The 21,094-nt window shown below is 43.7% G+C and overlaps 1 protein-coding gene across 3 annotated transcripts; it reads right to left on the reverse strand.

The window, feature by feature from the left end:
• Nucleotides 1–2,484: 2,484 nt before the first annotated feature.
• LOC310992656 (uncharacterized protein) lies at nucleotides 2,485–19,387 on the reverse strand. 3 transcript variants are annotated; one of them, XM_083980779.1, is made up of 20 exons: nucleotides 18,191–19,387; nucleotides 17,017–17,116; nucleotides 16,789–16,828; nucleotides 14,122–14,163; nucleotides 13,899–13,987; nucleotides 13,669–13,765; nucleotides 13,419–13,561; nucleotides 13,081–13,253; nucleotides 12,711–12,814; nucleotides 12,200–12,618; nucleotides 12,031–12,094; nucleotides 10,999–11,056; nucleotides 10,842–10,899; nucleotides 10,428–10,748; nucleotides 10,215–10,310; nucleotides 8,418–10,056; nucleotides 6,840–7,549; nucleotides 6,636–6,706; nucleotides 6,424–6,508; nucleotides 2,485–4,769 (listed from the first exon to the last, which is right to left on the reverse strand). In XM_083980779.1, the coding sequence occupies exons 1-20, from the start codon at nucleotides 18,354–18,356 to the stop codon at nucleotides 3,749–3,751; spliced, it is 5,496 nt and encodes a 1,831-aa protein (XP_083836905.1). In that variant the 5' UTR covers nucleotides 18,357–19,387; the 3' UTR covers nucleotides 2,485–3,748. The 3 variants fall into 3 exon arrangements, with proteins under 3 accessions (XP_083836905.1, XP_083836906.1, XP_083836904.1); XM_083980780.1 differs by having other exon boundaries at nucleotides 6,424–6,505; nucleotides 10,428–10,751; XM_083980778.1 differs by having other exon boundaries at nucleotides 10,428–10,751.
• Nucleotides 19,388–21,094: the final 1,707 nt, after the last annotated feature.

Consider the following 21,094-nt stretch of genomic DNA (forward strand, 5'->3'; position numbering starts at 1 on the left):
TACCTTATTACCTAACCTCATCTCGCTCACAATATGTGATTGGTGCACATGCACCAATGTATTCATTCTGAACATGTATGAAACATTTCCACTCTGATTTGCAGTTTGATTTCTGAAGAAAACTGTATGGTCTTAAATCAAAGATGTAAGTTATTACTTTACACGAGCAGAACAGACTGCTGTTCATGCTCTGATATTTTGCTGTATTTTGGGCAAACCACTGGAGGGTATCTAGCGTGCGGCAACATTACTGACTCATCCTTTTTATTAGTTCGAGGAACCACAGAAATCTATCAGACAATACATTCCCTCGTCCTACTCCCCTTCCTCTCTGATTCTCTCTCTCTCTTTTGCCTTTTTCTTCACCGTGTTTTGTTTGCAAGCATAAATGCACACTGCTCCATACAGATGCATGGGTAGTCATGCACACACGCATAGGCACATTGCATCTTCCCCTCTCTGACGTTATACTCTTACGACAGATAAGAGAGAGTTAAGGCTGTGAGCCCACCCGGTCAGCGGAGAAGCATCTTTTCTGACAATCCGCAGAAGTGAAGTTGCTTAGCAACCTTTGGCCTTGATGACAGGAAATGCCGTTATGCTTGTAAGACAAAATACAAGCAGACACGCACACACAAGTACACACAGGCAGATAACAGGTGCACACACATGCGCACACACGTGTCGTTGTGGACGCGCAGGCAACAACACTCAGAGGCAGAGTGAGCCTTGCAGGATGTTGGATGAGAGGAATAATGAGTTGTGATAATAATCTGGACAGGGGGGTTAAAACAATATATTAATCTTCTCTAATGGTCTGACTGATCTGAGTGCATTAAGGATGACCTTATATAGGCTACATGCATACATACACAAAACAGACACACACACACACACAGTGCATGGACTAAGCTGACAATGTGCTTTTATGTACGGCTGTTTATGGAAAAATACATCTGCTGCTCTCCTCAGTGTTCCCTCAACCCGTCTGTGAACCCATCTCCTGCCTTCAGCTTGTTTCCTCTACGATCCACCAGTCACGCCATCCCTCCGACTGGGCACACACACACGCACAACAGACACACAACAGACACACAACAGACACAAACACAATGAAGCTTATTGCTATGTGTACTGGGAGGGAGAGAGAGAGACTTAGAGTCGTATTTTTTGAAACTGAAGCATATGAGAGAAGATTTTTGTTGTTGTTGTTAATCTGTTTCGCCTCTGTGTTTTTTAAAAAGTTGCAGGACTTACAGCACCACACAGTGTCCAGTGTGTCTCACTGCACCCGCTTCCCCTTCTGGGACGGTTTTTTGCTTTAATTATTCATGTTTGTAAAGAGATGAGCTGTCAAAGACCCTGAAACTCACCCACTGTGACTGAGGGAACTGCTTTCGAGGACATACTCCATCCTCCTCCCCCCGGAAATCCAGTTATTTCCAAATATATCTGATGGTCCATGTGCTGCAGTACATCTCTGCTCTTTTATCACTTCTATGTGTGGTGTGTCTATATGCTCGTCCCACACACACACACACACACACACACACTGGCCTCCATGTGATGAGTATCATCAGCAGCACATTATTAACAACAGCAGAAGGTTTAGTCACAATGTCTATGTTGCTGTAAGAGCTAAGGAAATCATTTGAATTCAATCCCATGGACACAATACATATTTATATATACAGTGCATTTAATGCACTTTAATGCATTTTTTTTTAATTGTTCAGTCACAGTAATAAGTTTTGCTGAAATTACTTTGATTATAATGGTAATGTCGGATGTAGATATTACATATATAATTGCTACAATGATCACAAGTGTTGCAATTCAGAATTGAGTCTCAGATAAAATCAATAATTGGGGTTATATATGAAGACTTTTTTCCTCCCATGTAGTTTTACTGTAGTACCATAGCTCCTGTATAAATGAATGTGTGATTTATTTTAATGGCCTTGCTGGTTTATGTTGCGTAATTAAGATGTCACTGTAGTAAACTGTATATTTCATTAATGACAATAACACAGCAAAGTGGGGTTTCATTGTTAGTCCGGTAGGCATTACCTCATTATCACTCAGAGCACTATAACCATTATTATTGTTATGATGAGCTGCAGCGTTTAGCTTATAGCTGCTGTTATTTTAATGAGGTGCAGTTTCAAGTGACAGTGAGATGTTTACCAGTTACAGCTCAGACTGGTGTCATCCCCGAGAGAGCTGGCAATTAGAAGTCGGACGTTTACAGTCGTCTATATGAGTGTTGATAGAAGAGACTGTGAGTGTGCACTTATTATTATAACCCACAGCTGAAAGTGACACATTGAGTATTTACATTTTATAACAGGTATTATAGTTTTACGATATCACCGTGTCCATTATCACTGGTAACCTCTGCTCTCCGGCGCCGTATGGAAAGTTCAAAGTACAGACGAGTTCAATCACTGAAAAAAAGACTATTCAGACATTTTCCTATGAGGTCAAAACATTTTAATTAAAAAAAAATGGAACAACTTATTTGTAAGAACATTAGTCCCCCCAATTTGTCTCATTTCTGTCACATTTTTTACTTTCACACTATCACACACATTCACGCGCTCACAAAGCGATACAGTTACTGCACCTTTGGAACAAAAACATGCTGACTGATTTGCCGTCATTAGTAAACACATCCTAGTTTTATTACAATCCAGTGTAGCATGAACATGTTAAAGTCTGCGTCAACTTGGAAAAAAAAAAAGGAAGGGAAATTACTGGTGATTCTGCGAGTTTTAGTCCATTAATCACAATTACTTTACTGCTAACCATTTCCAACCAGTTTCATAATCTTAGTTCGGTAGGAAAATTGCTGAGATTCGTAATTTGTCCGAGAGTGAAATGAAAATGAATAAGTAGAATTTCACTGCCTTAATTTAAATTTACATTCACTAAGACAAAAAAGGAAAAGCTGGCACGACCTAATTGCTGCCTAAAAAAAATGAGATTATCAACACTGAAAATGGTTGGCGGTAACGGGGAAGTATACAATTTGTAGTTAATGTGCTAAAACATGCAAATCTGCAAAACTGCTAGTGCAGTCGTTCGAAAAGAGCTTACAACGGCATAGCAATGAACGTTATCCAGTATTTAAGCCTCCAACGGTACAGAGGGATGTGAGCAAAACAAACTGAGGAAATAAGAAAAAAAAAGAAAAATTATGTGAAGCAACAGTTCATTTCTATTTACAAATGAATCAAGAGGCAGAGAAGCAGCAACTCCTCCTCTACAAAGAAGCAATCACATCCCTGAGTACAGTTTGTTACTCCTATAGTTTGGATTCACTGCTGTGTGATCAGTTGGCATCAAGTCCTTTCTGGTCCGAGGCCCGAGGTTGATCACAATAACGCAGATTCACTCATGTTTTTTTTTTTTGTTAGTTTTTTTTTGTCATCTTCTTCTCTTTTTGAGCCAAAGTCTCCACAGAGGTTCACATTTATAAGAAGGGAAAACCTCAGCAGCACTCGAACTGCTGGAGCCCAGACACAACAACAAAGTACCGTGTAGGTTTGTGGGGTAAAGTGTTCGATCAACAGCCCTCCGTCGGTGTCGTGGACAGTCACACACAACGTTTCATCATCCTCCTCCTCCTCCTCGAGTGGCAGATGGAGCAGCATGCCAGTGTTAGCCGATATTTCTAGATACATCATTGCCTCCTCACTAACAGCGGGTTACAGGTTTTCGCCCAACGTGTTCGGTTCGGCCTCTGTTAGCACGGAGCCTCCTCTTCTGCTTTGTCTGTCTTCTGCTCCTCTTCCTCCTCCACGTCTTTGTCTTTGCTCTTTTTGTGTTTCTTCTTCTTGTGTTTGTGCTTGTGCTCCTTCTCCTTGTGTTCTCCTCCCTCTTTCTCCTGGCCGCTGTGCTTCTTATGCTTCTTATGCTTTTTGTGTTTCTTGTGTTTCTTCTTCTTCTTGTCGGCCCCGCCGGTCGCCGTGTCGCTCTGGTTGCTGGGGGAGGCGCTGGGGGAGTTTTGGCTGCCGGACCCGCTGGGGCTGCCGCTCCTCCCTCGCTCCGGCTCCGAGCCCTCGCCCTCGCTGTAGTCGGGCACGAAGGCGGCCTCGTCCGTCTCGCGGCCCAGGTCCGAGCACAGGCGCTGTCGCCTCGGCTCGGGGCCGCCGCGGCTCTCGTCTCGTCCTCCTCCGCCGCCGCCGCCCCGGCCTTCTGATGACCGCTCCTCCTTCACCGTCACCCCTCGCCCTTCCTCTCTTCCGCCTCCCCCTCTCCCCTCCTCCCTCGCCGCCGCTCTCCCTTCCTCTCTCACCCCTCGGCCCTCCTCCCTAACATTTTTTGTTTTAGTTGGTTTGTCAGGATTAGACTGAGCCACCCTGCCGCTCTTACCCTCTTCCCGTGGCGTTCTCCCTTTCCTCTCCTCTCTCACGCCTCCTCCTCCTCCTCCTTTTCTCTCCTCCCTCACGGCATCCCGTCCGTCACTCCTGACAGCTTTGAGTGCATCAGCCTGCCCGTCTTTTCCTCGGCTCCTCTGAGGCGGTGGCGAGGGCTCCTTGGGTGCACCGACTCCATTTTCCTGCCCCTCTTCGTCATCCTCTCTCTCCCACTTGGATCGGGGAGGGGGCTGAATGAGCGGCTCCTCCCTGACCAGGCTTGTTGCCGGGCTGACGCTCGGGCTGCGGCCGCGGCTGTTCGCGGGGCTGACTGGGGGCTGCTCCGCGGGTTTCGACGACACACTCTTCTGGTCTTTTTCCGAGTCTCGCTTCGTCTCCTGCGTTGACCTACGGTGGAGGAGAAACCAAACTAGTTTAGGGCGATTGAAGAACACGACTGCAATCAATCATCTGTTATCCCCTTAGAGCTGTGGGAGCGTGTACGCTTTCAAATATCACACTGTCTTTGAAGCATCATTACTACACAACCCTTTGAGTTAGAGAGACAAATTTTGGTTTGGTTTGGTTTACAGGCCGTTAATTACGTGATAATGTCAAGAAATAGCCAAGAAATAACGGTCAATTGCAAGGACTTGGTGGAGAAAAATTCTGGCCTTTCCCAAAAGGTAATCTTTCGCCTCAATGAAAAACATAACATTACTATGAAATTGACTGTTATTTCTGGGCTATTTCTTGACATTATCACGTAATTAGCACCCTGTTAATTAAAGGGTTACCCAATTTTTCTCCTTAAACTTAAGGTTCAAGACTTTCAGGCTCCAAAATCACCAGATTTGAAGACATTGTGTCAAGGCGTAACTGAGGTGGTACAGAACAACAATATGTCTGGAGGCATTAGAAAAAAAATCACAGGAAAAGAAAGAGCAATTTTCATTTCAAATTCTCACAATTAAAGACAGTGGAACCATTTTTGCACTTGTCAGTTAATCATTAAAACTGATTTTTTTGACTACTTGATCAAAATAGATGCCAATCAATTTTGTGATTGTACAGCTCTCTTTCTTCTCATGTGATGTGATGCATGAAGCCTAAGGGCCAGTGTACACTCAATCAGAAACAGACATCAAATGGTTAAGAGCTATTCCAGGGTGAAAAGCCGGCTGTGAGAGAAGGGGTGAGATGTGATATCTAAAGAAAAGGATAATGGTGCTCGGTTTCAGATGGAGAGACATTCACAGTGTTGCACCGAGTTGTTGACATGAAAAGTGCCAAAAATAGTTGTGTAAGAAATGAAAACGAGAGCTGAGAGATGTTCATTCCCCGGCTCGTGTCTCACCTCCACACAGCTGGCGAGCGAGCGGCGTGAACTGGGTTTTTTTCGCAACGTTGGAATCTTTGGTTTTCGGAAAAGTTACGGAAGCGAACGGATACGATGTCGGAAAGAGGACATGGTTTTTTTTCCCGCAGCTATTCGTCCAATTTTTCAGCCAGTGTAGCGGCCTCTTAAGCTTTCTTCAGATTGTGAAGAAACAGCTCAAGATCTTGGAAAATGCAGAATATTTTTCTACCACAGAACAAAAATGTTTAACAATTCCTTTTAATCTTAATTGTCTGGTCATGAACACCCGTTTTGATCGATTCTGACAAGATACTCAACGCCAGGTTTTATACATAAGCTTTAAAATGTTGAGGTAAGACATTTCACTGGAACCAAAATGGCTAACAACGATAAACAATTTCAATTTCTCTGTTCAAGACCATTTCCTGTTGGACTGGTAAAGCTCAAGTGTTATAGAAAATAACTTTGGACCCAAAGCTGGTCTATTATCAAACAACACTAATGTGAATTTAATTTTATCATCCTGATGAAAATTTAGATTGCAGCAGCAGGATTCAACACAAAGATCAGAGGAGCATTCCAACAACACCGAACAACAAAACATTTCCAAAAGTATAAAGGGAACACAGACTATTAAAAAATATATAATGAATTTCAAAAGGGAAAGAATCAAAGCAGTCACAGTAACACCCACAGACTCACCTTGAGCTCACAGCGTGGCTTGTCAGAGCCTTTCGGCTGATTCTGGGTTTGCTCTTCACCACAGACGCCTCGCCATCTTTGACTGCTGGAACAAAAGGAGGGAGCAGCGACGGAAACACAGGTTTAATCAATGCATAATTAGATGGAACAAGACAAAATCAAAGTTAGCATCTCTTCACACATGCATGCACTCATACAGTGATTCCAATTACCTTCTTTCGGAGCAGCAGCTGGTTTCTCTCCAGAGGGGACACTCCTCTCTGTTCTGTCTTTGGACACACTCCTGGGAAATTGGGGAATATAATTACACACATTTACAACTGTGTTTACAGACGAAACCAGCAAACCATGCTGTCTTTCAATATGTGGATATGGGTGGTGGTTTGATAAGGAGGAGAGAAACTTCTGGCACTGACCTGTCAGACTTAGCAGCTCTGTCTGATCCTTCGCTTCTCTCCTTGGAGGAGGAGGCGCTCGGTTTCTCCTGAGGGTCCGGCTGTTTCCTGGCGATGGCCGATTTCTCAGCGATGGTCAGTTTATCCAAACAGACCGATCTCCCTCCTCCGCTTCCACCGCCGGAGTTCTTTCGTTCTGTCCTCGTTGACCTATCGCCTTCAGCTTCTTTCTCCACTGTGCCTGCAGGTTTCTGTGAGCTGGACCCCGAGACCCTGTCCTTCTCTCTGTCAGAACCAAGACTTCTGTCTTTGTCTCTCTCTCTGTCCCTCTCCCTTTCTCTTTCCTTTTCTCTTTCCTTTTCTCTTTCCCTTTCCCGTTCTCTGTCTCTGTCTGATCCAGAAGTCCTGTCTCTGTCTCTGTCTCGCTCTCTGTCCAGTCCAGCGCTTCTGTCCTGCTCTCTCTCAGAGCCCTGCAGTCTCTCTCCGGCGCTGCCCGGTCTCTCTCTGGAGGCTCCTCTCTCCACAGACGCAGACCGCTCCTTCCTTGCAGATGCTTCGGCGGTGCTGCTGGGTCGGTCTTCTTCGGTGATGTTGGCAGAAGCTGGGCGGTCCGAGGTGGACGCTGTCTTTTCGGGACCAGATGGCGCTCTGTCTGAGACCGGTGTCTCAGTGCTGCCTTTTCTTCCCAGGTCTCTGTTCAACTTGATCCTCCTCTGGGTCAGTGGTTTCACCTGGGATTGGACAAACACAAAAACAGAACATTAGAGGGGTGATTTGTAGTTATGATTAGACGCAACTCCATATTTAACTTATCTTTGGACAACAGAAACTATCCCATGATACCTTGCATCAAGCTAAATTTCAATGTCATTCACTTTATATGATTTAGTTTATGGACTAAAATGTATAATCAGTACAGTCAATTAGTGTATTTTAATTGGGATAAATCATAATTGCCAACAAACACTATGCAACAATAGTTTAAAAAGTAGGTCTGCCTCACTACATTATGTGTTTGTTAAATGTGTGTATACTGCTTATGAATGCTAAAATATTAATGAAGTCAGTAATCAAAGGCACTGCAGTGAGAATTTTAAATCATATTGTAAATATAGGGAAATAAAGCTAGAGGACTGTCTAATGATCCATGCCTGTAACCAGGGTTCCTACACATTTGAAATGTCATAAATCCCATACTTTTTCCAGACTTCTCAGTAAAAAAAATCAAATAATTTATGATATATGAGTAAATAGATGTGTATCTTATAAATAAATCATGCAATTCATCATTTGTTTTCATTATTCTGAATGTGTATGCCATTATGTAACCAAATAATTTCCTGGAGATTGTAGCTAGGTACAATGGCGCATACAAAATAATTAACCCAAATAACTTCAGATAAGACCAAACCCATATTATTAAGATCAATATATTTCCATACAATAGTTTACATTTTCCATACTTTTCCAGACTTGGAAACATATAAAATCAAATTCCCTGTGTAACTGTAAAACTATTTTAATGGCACCCAGAATTCATGTGAAAATTAAAAACATGACTCCTCCCACCCTGCAGAGGACGTCAGGGCACAGACTCACCTGGAGGTCCATCAGAGGCCGGATGGCTCCTCGATCTGTGTCTCCCCTTCCCATCTCACGACTGCCTGGTAAGAGAGGAAGACCCGGTCTGTCTGGAGGGGGCGGGAGGCGGTGGAGCGGCGGCTGGTGGGACATGTGTGAGTGGGGGATGACGTCACTGCCAACACCTCCACCACCACCACCTAACCCTTCCATCCTCCTCTGCTTCCCCGGAGGAGGTCCGAGTAGAGAGCGGCCCTCGTCTCCCATCCTCCTCCGACCGTCACCGGGGGAGGGAGGTCGGTGGAGGAGCGGGAGTCCGTGTTGATGCGGGATGGGAAGGAGACCGCCGCCCAGAGGGAGATCTCTCCTACCCCGCATGTCGTGGCCCGGTCGAGGGCCGTCGTGAAGCGAGGGATGAGGTAGAGGCAGGCTCTGGGGCAGCGGAGGAGTCTTGAGCAGGGCGGGCCTCGTCGTGGAGCTCTTACTTTTGTCTTTCTTCGGGGCTGTTGAGTTGAACGACTCTTCTGGCTTGGGTTTAACGGTCTTCAGCGGTTTGGCAACAGAAGAGGATGATGATGACGAAGACTCTTTCTTCTTGATCGCTCCTACTTCTCCGGTCTTTTTCTTCACCTTGTCACTCTTTGCCTTCACACCCTCTGTTTTGACTTTGGCTTTCACCTTCGGAGCTTTGTCTTTCTTGGTCTTATCGGACTGAGTCTTGGACGTGGCCTTGGTTGAGGGTTTAACGGGTGCGGCGGTGCTTTTAGAAGCCGGAGCTTTAGTGGTCGCAGCGCTAGACGGAGGCTTGGAGGAGATCGGAGGCGTTTTAGAGAGCGACGGGATCTCGTCCATTGGTTCGTCTCTGACAGGAGTAGCGTCACCTCTGTCCACTGACTGGTGTGACGGCTCCGGTTCATCTCCGGTCTTCTTCTTTTTCAGTTTCTTTGTCTTCTGGACTTTAGTGCTGGACTTGGTCCCTGATGAGGAAGAGGATGGCGGATGGTGAGGGGGAGCGCCTCGCTCTTCTTTCCCTCGTCTCCCTCTTCCCTGGGGGGAGTAATCTCTGTTTAACGGGGACATTCTGTCCCTCTCCCTGTCTCTGCTGCCTCGCCCTCTGTGATGCATCGAGGGGTGTTGGTTGTCGTAGTCTTTGTAGTACTTGTTGTACCAGTCGGCGTACTCTTTTTCCCACTGGCGATACCTCTCTCTCTCCCAGCGCTCGTGGCCGCCGGGACTCTGTGGCTTCATTTCGTACGGCGGGAGCTCCCGAGGAGGTGGCTTCCGTCCGCCGGGGCTGCGGCTCCGAAAGCCGCCGGGGGAGCGAGACCGCGTCCTTGACCTGAAGGGTACCGCTCCTTCGGCTCCCTCCCAGCCTCCGCCCCGATAGGAGGGAGGAGACCGAGGCGAGCCGGAGCGACGGTACCCGTACGACCTCGAGCGAGAGCGGGACCTCGAACGTGAACGCCCGTAACTGCGTCCGTTGCGTCTGGAGTAAGGGGAGCGGGGGTAAGAGCGGCCATGGGAGCGCGAGCGGGAGCGGGATCGACTGGGGGAATACGAGTAAGACCTGGATCTTGATCTTGACCTCGACCGGGATCTGGATCGAGAGCGAGTGTAGGGGGAACGGCTGAACGGAGAGCGGCTGTATGAGCGGGACCTAGAGGAGGAAACAGTGGAGAGGAAGAGGAGGAAACACACAGAGAGGAAGAGGGAAGATTATGTTAAAATGGACCAAATGGCTCAAAGGATTATGCATATGTAATTACTGTGAGAAGTTCCAAAACCAATTTTGTCATGTCCTCTTAATGAAGTTACCTGGAGTAAGACGGTCTTCGCCTCTTTGGTGGATTTCTGTACTTCATAAGCTCTTTGTGGAAGTCTTGAGTAAATTCATCCAGTTTGGATGTAACTCTGTGGATTCAAAAACAAAACACAGAAACTTTCAGTTTTCTTCTCGAGGGGTGTTCAGTTTTAGTCTTTGTGCAAATTCCACAAAATCAAAAATTTCATGAATAAACAGAAACTCACTTGTCAGGACGGTGCCGCGGTCTGTAGAAATCATCCTTAGGCTGAGACAGTGAGGGTGGGAGGTGCGCTAGAGGGGGCTGGGCACCGGGGGGAACCCAGGGAGGGTTGAGCCCTGGTGGTCCGGGGGGATAGAGGGGCTGGGGCTGGTAACCGAGGGCAGGGGGAGGGATGAGCCCGGGGCCGGCGCCGTATGGAGGCGGGTAGGCCTGTGGTGGGGGCGGGTACAGGGACGGAGTCGGGTACACGGGAGGAGCGGGCACGGGGGGCGGAGCCGCCTGGAGGTGGGCCGCGGGGTGGTCGCCTCTGCTCCTGTAAGACCTGCTGCTGAGAGAAGGACGCACGTCAAAAAGCGATGCCGACATGATCGACTACAAAACTTCTAATAGCTCAGATTCTCCTGTGTGTGGGTCTCACCTCTCCCAGTGTCGGCCTCCCCCTCCTCTGTGAGAGTGGTGGGGACGCGACTGGTGACCTGATAGAGCAGAGAGACAGTTTGTTAGCGGCTGGATCGTCTTCCCGTCAAGCCCCGCTTAATCTCGTTAAATTATCTTAATTGAATTGAACCTCTTACCTGATGGATGAGGCGGTCTTGCAGGTGGCGGATGGCCAATAACCGTAACATGGTAGCCCTGTGGAGGAAAGCACAGCGAGACAAAATGTAGTTAACTCCAAGAGAGTTCGTTTCTTTCTGTTTCTGGGATATGCAGGTATGGGCTAAAGATGGGCTTGAGTCTGTAACTCTAAACAAAACTAGGAAGAGGAAGAAGAGGAAGAAAGAGAAGAAGAAGAGGGGGAGGAAGAAAAGGAAGAGGAAGAAGAGTCTTTCTTGTTTCTTGTAAAATGTATATTGTCATTAGCCTAGAAATCTAGACGCACCCTAGCGGCAGCAAATACATTTACATTTACAAAAAACATGACAAGATGGCTTTGGCAAAGGAATCGTTTGAATCGGCGTTGGCATCAACTTTGAAAGAATTAAACTTGTCATTTTCTTTGAAAGTTGAGCAAGAAACTGCACTGAAGTCGTTCATTTTGAAGAAGGATGTATTTGGTGTTTTGCCGACGGGATATGGGAAAAGTTTAATGTACGTCATCCTGCTCTTTGCTCTGATTAGTCGTAGCGCTACCCTATTGCGTGCAGAGGCAGTTTGAAAGACAGCCTTCATCCCGCCCCCTGGATTGAGCCGAGGTCTACCGGTCGTTGCCAGACTAGACATTTTAATGATATAGTCTGGCTTGTCAGGCTATATTGTCATGTAATCACTTTCAAATGACTGTAATCACTGTCAACATTTTAATTAGCTTGTAAACTCGACGACATTGAAAAAGAGGGTAACCTCAATGTCTCTCGAGAAAATAAATAATAAAAATAAATAAAGGTTATAAAAAATAAAAATAAAGAGGAGGAAGAAGTGGAGGAGAAAGAAGAAAGAGGAGAAGAAGAGGAAGAAAGAGGAGAAGAAGGAGAAGAGAAATAAGAAGAAGAAGAAGAAGAAGAAGAGGGAAGAGGGAAAAAAGTAGAAGAAGAAGAAGAAGAAGAACAACAACAACAACAACAACAACAACAACAACAACAACTCAACAGAGCTGATTTCAGACTCACCTGTGATCCACTTTCTGAGGTACCTGATGAGCCTGCTGTCACAGTCGGTTCTGGATCCGTCTCACTGAAACAGACAGACACAGTGTGACAGGTGCATACGGCTACTGGCTTCAAAACGTTGTGTATGTGCTTTCATGTAGCTGTACAGAGTATTTAAGTCTAAACTCACCCTGGTGGGGGGGGTTCACCCTGGCTGGTGGAGTGCATAGGAGAATGGTGGTCAACGACAGGCGCAGGAGCCGGTGAAGCAACTTGATCTTCGGCGGCGGCGGCGGCGGCGTGAGGAGGAGTCGGAGCAGAGGTGGTCGTGGTAGCAGCAGCAGCAGCAGCAGCCGGAGCAGGTGCGGGTGCAGGAGCAGGAGCTGGTGCAGGAGCAGGTGGGGGGATCTGTACCTGTGTCTGAGGGGCAGGGGTGGGCATGCTGGGAGCGGGAGCGGGGGCGTGAGTGACAACGGGCATCAGTGGATCCTGTTGCCTCGAGTGCAGCGGTCTGGCCAGCTGTAGGCGCGGTGCCGGCAAGGATGCGTGTTGCAGCTGTTTGCGTACATGTTTGGTGTAACCCGTTTCATTCTTAAAGTTGTTCACAGCCTGACGGAGAACAAAGACAATATGTTTCAGTTTAGTTCAAGTAAAATAAACCGAAAACAACACGTTCAAATGTGCGCAGTTCAAGGGTTTACCTGTCGCAGGAATTTGTTGGCAATGAGGTTATCAGGTGAAACATCAGACTGTTTGCATGTGTAGCAGATGTGCTCCTCTGAGTCCAACAGGGCAGTCCGGATACCTGAAAACAAACAGTGTCAAATTAGTCAAAAGCAAAGCTTTGAGCACTTAACCTGCATGTTCTATATAACTTTCAAATGTTCTATTCAAATCACAGAACATTAAAACAAAACAATACAATGTGAAACAACAACAATCAAATAAAAGGCAAAAAAAGCCCAATAATATATTTTTTTTAAATATATCAGTCTGAACGTAACGCGTGGCCTGGAGCCCCTGCACATTAAGATTCATTACGAACAAAGTGCATCTCGAGTAACAACTTACAATCGTCGCAGTAACTGTTTCCACAGCAGGGTATAACAACAGCGTCCGTCATCAGGTCATTGCAGATTGGGCACAGGAGTTCGTCCGGGATCGGGTCTGTTTCGTCCTCAGATGACGACTGGTCGTGTGGAACGAAGGGAGGGCGCTCCTTCTTTCCTTGTGCATACGCTTCCCTGTGGTAACATATTAATAATAATATTATATCATGATTCTGAGGGCAAAGGCGATGTTTTCTCAGCTTGTGGATACTTATCGAGAGCCGGAAAACAGGTTATTACGAAAACAACAAATATTATGCCAATATAATTCAATGGTAAGCATCCTTAGTCAACACATACGCATCTATCGCAGGGATTGCATATTCTCCAGTGCTGGTTAACATGGCTCCTTTGGTGCCCGGCTCCGCTTTCACCATGAAGCTCTGAGGAATGCCCTTGCTAATCCTTACAGGCTTGGGACCCTCCACACTCTTATCCTGGACCTAAAACAAGACAACACACAAAACAATCATCACCTCATCAACATTACGCCGCATCGCGGGAAAATAGGAAAAATAGGTGTCAAGACCAATCGCCACATGATAATTACCATCAACATTGGGCATTGCCGAATGTAGTGACCGGCCTTTCCACAGCGGAAACAGGTATAGTGAGCGGGTGGAGGTCCTACTGCCTTCTTAGAGTAACTATAGAGACAGATACAGTTGTTTTCTTTTTAAATCTATCCACAGCGAGTGAATGGTGTTTTGTACTAGTTTATGATTTAAAACATGTAACAAAAACCAGGTATAAAAAAGCAACGTGAACGTGTGTACTAACTGTATGGGATCATATTCATGGTTGGATTGAGACATCATGGCTTTAATCTTGTCCTCTTCTGATGCATTTGCATCAACCAGGTTAGCAGTCTAAAACAAAACAAAGACAGGAAAAAAAAGAAGAGAAACAAGCAGGATGTCAACTACATGCACAAAGAAAAAAATATCTACTCAACTTCAGAAATATTTTCTCCAAGTACAATCAACATGTAAGGAAACACTACCTTGGCGAGTTGGGCGAGTGACATAGAAGGAGAAGAATCAGTCTGCAGGAGAATCAAGAGTACAGATATAAAAACGGATGTTAACATATATCTATTTGGTATACAGTGGAAGATAAAGAGCCCAGATAGTTCCCACCAAATCCGTGTCCAGTCCCTTACAGTGTCCATCTAAGTCTTCGCAATAAAGCCAAGGCACTTTGTCAACCAGTCAAAGCGCATGAAATAAAGCAAGTATTCAGAGCGCACGACTTAAAGCAAGTATGAGTGAGCATTTAAATCTAAGAATTATAACTATGCTTGTGCACAACAAGTCTCTCAGAGTCTCAACACTGTCAATTCTTTTTCTATGCCTGCATTTGAACATCTGCTGACTTGGAAGAAATCTTAAGTGTTGGAGGAACAATTTAAGAAATTACCCAATCATGGATAGGTAATCTAGGGAACTCTAGGTTATTCTTTAAACTAAAGTAAGAGTTTTATGACCATTAAGGCAAATACAAAAGTATTACAGCAAGGATTTAATCCTGCAAAATCATTCTTGAAGTTTGAAATAAAAACATACGACTGCTGCAGTAAACTGAATAAAAATTGCTCTGCATTAATATTTAACAAATAAAGCAAAGACTTTCAGCAACTACTCTTCTATATACACACACATAAGTCTAGACCTGCATATATTCTGAGCCTTCACCCTCTTATCTATCTTACTGTCAAGGAGCATCACAGCTTTCTCGCTACTTGGGCTTCGTCAGCAAGTCAAAAAAATGTTCACTACTGGCACATCCCTCTATGGAGATCCTACAGCTTCTCCCACTACGAAGGGAGAGGGTGATTTTCTCAAAGGAATACTTGACATTTAATTTTAGCATGCAGTTTTCCTTCACCAGGCCACAGTAATTTGAGGTTTTTTGCACCGTCTTGGCAAAAAGAGGTTGTCACGACTGTAAGAGACTCATCACACCAGTTTAAGACCTCTTTCTGTAAACTAATAAGCCAGCAAAGAACAGTGCCAAGCTTTTTAAATAAACGCAAAGATGTCAAACTGTCAAATATGTAGAGCTGATACAGCACAAATGGAGAGATATTTCTTATTAGACGTGCCTGCTGAGGAAAAAAAATAAAGAGCTAACACGAACTGTCAAGTATTCCTCAGAAATTGTTCCCTAGAACAGCAAATGCAACACTACAGAGTGAAGGGTGAAAGAAAGGGATGCCTCTACAGCAGGTCAGGAGACAATGAACCACAAATTAAGCCTCATGGTGCACGGACAAAAAGAAAAGGGTAATTTTTACAACGAAAACGTTACTCTGCCTAATTCTGGTGAGAAAAAAATATGTTAAAGTAAAATAAACAAGCGGGGAGGGTGGGTTGTCCGTCATGATATGCAGGGCTCTGAGGAAAGACTGGGTATTTCAAAATGCTGTGGAGGGAACACACAGGGATCTGGTGCAAGCGGTTCTGACACTGAACCACTGAACAACTTTATTGACAGGTTCTGCAGCTTACAGCTTACAGGACACACTACACCAGTATACGTCTCACTGCAGCAACCATGGAAGGCCTCAAAAAGATTGACAGGTGTGTTTACTTTATCGATAATGTGTCATGGTACTTTGTGATCAGGTCACATTCATTATATGTCAGTGCCCAAGTCACAGCATCTCACTTATTTAAAAACTAGCTTCTTCTTCTTACTAATGCCCCAAACCACAGATGTAAAAAATACACGTTGAACTACTACCTGCTTCTGTTCAAAATAGACACTTAAGAATCTGAATTAATGTAAAGCATTAAACTCTGTAGGGTGAAATCTGTGAGCCTTTAGGATTTGAGGGTTATGCGCAGTCCATACTTAAAGCAGAATAGAACATCTTCATGGTGAAATTGTACAAGACAAAACAAATGACATTGGTAAATGTTATTGCACAACAGATTTGAGTATATTAAAGTTTAGCAGGGTAAGCTTTCAAAATAAAAATGACTGGGGAGTCTCTTCCACCCACACAAACTTAGTCTTGTAATTGTAATCAAAGTTAATTACAATCAATCCCAGCCACACTCGACTCAACTAGGTTCTTAAACCACATAAATAAAATATTTTCACAGAAAATAAAATGACAATGAATTATCAATACAAAAATACCATATTTTCCTTTTACAAACCCCTTTAAAATACATTTGCCTGACCTGAAGCAGGCTACAAAACCATTTCATTATGAAATACAGTCATTAACAGTTTAAAATTATTTCTCAGTCAATTATAAAGTGGCAACAGTTCAACAATTGGTCAGTTCAGAGCATTCAAAACAATGGTGGCTAGTCTGTTGTTTCTCTTATCGATCTCATTGAGCCACAACTAAAAACTTTAATCTGCTAGTTTCAAAACAGAAACAAAAAAGTCTGGTTTGTTTTAGAGAGAAACAACAAACTATTTTAACTGTGGTGACTCCAGAAAACCCTCCCCAAAAAAGACATCATATAACATATAGAGGTTGAGATCTCAACACAAATGTAGCCAACACACGGTGAACAGAAGATACACAGAGCTTGATCATTGTTGACAGAATGTTTTCGAGAAAGGTGACTAAAGCCAGAAAGAGGGGGAGAGAGTGATAGGTGAGAAGAGGAGGAGGAGAGAGTGTTGTTTTTGGGTTTGTTTTACATACGGGTCTAGAAGATCCCACCACAGCTGTGTCAGAACGATCTCTGCAGAAGCAAACACAAGACAGAAAGAAACCATTAGTAATCAATATAACTCAACAGTCAACTTCTGACTGTCTATCATGTTTTCAACTATAAGTGCCATAGAAAGACCAGTGATGTGTACCTAAAGGAAAATTACAGGTACTGTGCTGTAAACCTATTTATAGCTGTAAATTATTTATGATACTTACACAATGAACGTCCTGCCAGCAGGTTTTACTCCACCAAGCGGAGTACGGCGGACAATCACGGATGAGTGTTTTGGGATGTGGGCTTCATCATCTGTGTATTCTACAAAACACAAGAGGCAACTCATTTGAGAGCAAACAGACAATATGACAACACATATCAAAAACATTAATTCATTAAAATAAAGAGAACAGGACAGAAACAAGGATTCTTGTTAAATAAGAGCCAAACCAGGAGATGTGGGTGAGGTTATGATCTTTATCAATTCACAGTTTTAAAGTTACGGTGTAAAACATGTCAGGACATATGATCATCATCACCCAGGTCTACATATTAACATTAGACTGATGTTATTGGTAGTTCATATAGTCTTTTTAAACAAACAGGTGATCATATATTCCCTTGAAGTACACAAAACACGTGAGATTATCCGTGAGGTTACACTAAGGGAGAGGTGCCAAGATGAATCAAATAAATATAAGTAAATCAAATACAGGTCTTTTAAAATATTAATTTAAAGCATTTTTCAAAAAGCAGTTTCTTGTGGGCGCTATCATTCTTCTACTACCTTACTTTTTTACTTCCAATACTACATACTGACTGCTCATCACTTTTTATGTCCAGATTGCATGTTTAAAAGATGTATGACAGTGAGGAGGAAAAAAATAATTTGCCTGGAAACATAACTGGCAACGCTTTGCTCTTTAAACTTGAATGCAATTTTTAATATTATTTGATACCATTTATGGATTGTGGGGGTCGTGCAATACGTAAGGGGGATGATCATGTGTCAGCAGGTGTGTTTATGTAAGTGTGCCTGTATTGTTTGGATGTTTACTGTGAAACTGCAGACAGAGACTAAAAAGTATACTGAATTGAATAACAATATTAGTTGTCAGACTAATATCTACTCTGTTCACCTAAAAAAAATTGCATTAAAACAGAAAAAAACAATGGATATATCATTAATAGTGACGATAAATTGTTAAGCGATGCCCTTTGGTACAGAACCACAACACACGTGGATAACAGTTATAATCTAAACCCTTTCCCAGACCCAAAAATTATGACCCAATATAATGTATGAAAAAACGTTCGTCTGATATTTCTTTGTTATTTCCAAAATAATGGCCGACATGTGTCATACATTTTGTAATGTGTCAGCTGGTAACATACCTTCTCGAGTCTGCGCGTTGGTGATCTGCAGGTCGCAGTCTGTGGCCTTGAGGCGCTCCCGGGCCATAATCTGCCTTTTAAGCTCATTGAGGGTGATATGGAGCCCATCGAAAGTGACTGTGTTGTAGTCCAGTTTGGAAGAAAACTTATAGTGAACACACGACATGTTTACAGGTCTAAGCAGTTTACTAAATCAAGCACAAGAAAAAAAAACACAGGCCTGGTATGGTATGGTAACAAAATAAAACAGCGTCAACACTGAACACAGGAGGCTAAATCTGGTCACTTTAATAGGTAAACCTTGTTATATTCGCTGGAAAAAACACTGGACAAATAAAGGACTAAAATTGAGAAGGGGTCAGCTCGCAGACGACGACAGAGTCCTTGTTATTGCCAAAGAAAAATAATCGAGGTGTGTGAGGCCAGAGCGCCATTGATTGGCACCTGTGTGTTTGTGCCTCGTGAGTTCTTCAAAGTCCGATAAAACACAACAAGGTGCCACCAAATCCAAATGAGTCCATGGAGCACAGTGCAAATATCTTTTTTTTTACATGGATGCAAATGAGGCCAAGTCCGTCGTGAATTGTCCTTTAGTGGGAAAAACCCGGCCCGCCTCGCTCGCTCGCTGCAAGCCGCTAATGTTGTAGCTAGCAGCGGGCCTGGGCTCCCCTCGACATGAGTCCTTGTGGTGTGGTGCGTGTGTGTGAAAACAGTCCTCTTTTTCGTGGAAGTCACAACAAACACTACTACCGATCCTCCTCCACACAAAAAAAGTCCACAATAGTGCGTGAAAAGTTCCCAAAACGTACCGGTGTTAGACCCTTACAAATAAAAAAAATTATAGTTTGAACCCGTGATCTACCTTTAAATAAATATTACACTGTCGGGTTAGCTAATGCCAAAGCTAACATACATGCTACACCTCGAGATTAACTAACGTGGTTACCGCTTGTGATTGTTGCTACGCTAACAATGCTAGCGCCGAATTAGCCGTCGAATAAACTAACAAAAATCCAGCAGTCGAGAAATCGCAAATGGAGGCTCCTCTTCGGTTGAGGTCCTCCCTTTCCACCCGTGAAAGGTGCAAAAAGCTGTGTATCCGGATTCTTATTATTATTTCAAATTAAATCCATAAAATCCTTGACTTGACGGTGTTCGATCCAAACTGCTCGGTTCCTTCCTCGCTGTTTCATCAAAATGGCGGCGGCGGCGCAGGAAGGACGCAGGAACCGGATGTGTACAGAGGTTCTTCTTCCAAAGAGTAAACACGGCGGTAAGAGGAATATCCCCCACCACCACTACTAACTGTTACTTCTTCAAAATGGAAACACAGCTTCAGTCCGGGCAAGAGGGCAGAGATGAAAAAAAACGTTATGATATTATCGTTTCTTTTCTACCGCAACTTGGGTAATTGCAGTTAAGTAACGTCATGATTAAAAAAAACGTTGACAGTTGGAAAAACAAAAAAACATCCAATGGAGGCAGAACAGCGATGACACGACCCTACCTTACATAGTTTAAGACCCAGATCTTTGTAACTCATAAGAAAAAAAACCTGTGCTAAACTCTCTGATGGTGTTGGCAGAGTAAAAAGGCTGTAAAAGTAAGCGTGAGCGCTCGTAAATCTGATCTCTCACCGTTTCCACGACGCGTTGTCAGGGAGACCTATCGTAACTTCCGGGAGGATTCGCTGTTCCTTGTGGAGCTCACAGGTAGCGTGGCCGAGCGGTCTAAGGCGCTGGATTAAGGCTCCAGTCTCCTCGGAGGCGTGGGTTCGAATCCCACCGCTGCCAATCTTTTCAGGATGTCATCGTTGTAGTAACACAATACATACGGTAGTATCGCACATGAATGTACACAAAAGTTGAAACATCATTCCGCAGTCAGTTGACACTGAAAATCTCAGTATACCATGCACCATACAGAAAACCTCATAATCGCTAACAATCCATAAAATTATAAGTAGCCTATTTATCCATTTCATGTATTGTGAGGATGACTTTTTCTCAGAATTCTTCCTGAGTCTCTGTGACATATTAGGATGATTTTACAACTATTTGCTTTAGATTTCTTAGTTCCTTCAAACTCAGAATTCTGACTTGTTTATAAGAATTCTGACTTTAAAGAGACAACGAAGAGTTTGTACTTGGTTATAAAAAAAAAAGTCTCATATTAATGTGGATGAATCTACGTTACCCACACTTGTTAATGGGTCCATTTTCAATAAATATATTGTTTTGTCTTTATCGTTGCCTTTATCGCAACTGAAATAAATGTAAAAGGCGTATTATCTGCAAAGAAAATCACAATTAGGTCCAAACCTCATATTTTTCATGCTGAAGTTTCATCAATTAGGCATTTCACAATTTCTCTGCCTCAAAAGACACTGTACAATGTTACAGATTAGAAAGTATCGTATATGTTTTGATTTACTAATTAACAAATCAAGCAAAAGATAGTTTTGATTTTTTTTTTTTTTTTTGGTCTTCATTTTTTTAAAGTTTTAAGGTAGCGTGGCCGAGCGGTCTAAGGCGCTGGATTAAGGCTCCAGTCTCTTCGGGGGCGTGGGTTCGAATCCCACCGCTGCCAGGGTTTTATCATGTGTACATGAAATGATACCAACCATATGTGATCAGAACATGACCATTAGTCAATCAAAGGGGAATAAAACAGTGAGTAGCCTACTACATGGCACAGTTGATGGGGCAACTGAAATAAACGTGATTGTGTATTATCTGCAAGGAAAATTGTAATTAGGTCAAAACCTTAAGTCTTTTCATTCTGAAGTTGCATCAATTAGGCATTTCACAATTTCTCTGGATCAAAAGACAATGTGCAATGTTACAGATGAGAAAGTACCTTATATGATTTGAATTATTAATTAGCAAATCAATCAAAAGATGG

This window comes from Trachurus trachurus (genome assembly GCF_905171665.1).
Source record: "Trachurus trachurus genome assembly, chromosome: 1".
NCBI lineage: Eukaryota > Metazoa > Chordata > Actinopteri > Carangiformes > Carangidae > Trachurus > Trachurus trachurus.

Bases quoted from the DNA above. Each gene is read 5' to 3' on its own strand.
- LOC310992656 (XM_083980778.1), bottom strand. From the start codon at position 18,356: ATGTCGTGTGTTCACTATAAGTTTTCTTCCAAACTGGACTACAACACA. The intron at 14,164-16,788 runs GTATGTAAAACA...ATTCTCCTGCAG, and splicing joins TGGTGGGATCTTCTAGACCC to ACTGATTCTTCTCCTTCTAT. The intron at 12,619-12,710 runs GTAAACCCTTGA...GTTCTCCGTCAG, and splicing joins CCAACAAATTCCTGCGACAG to GCTGTGAACAACTTTAAGAA.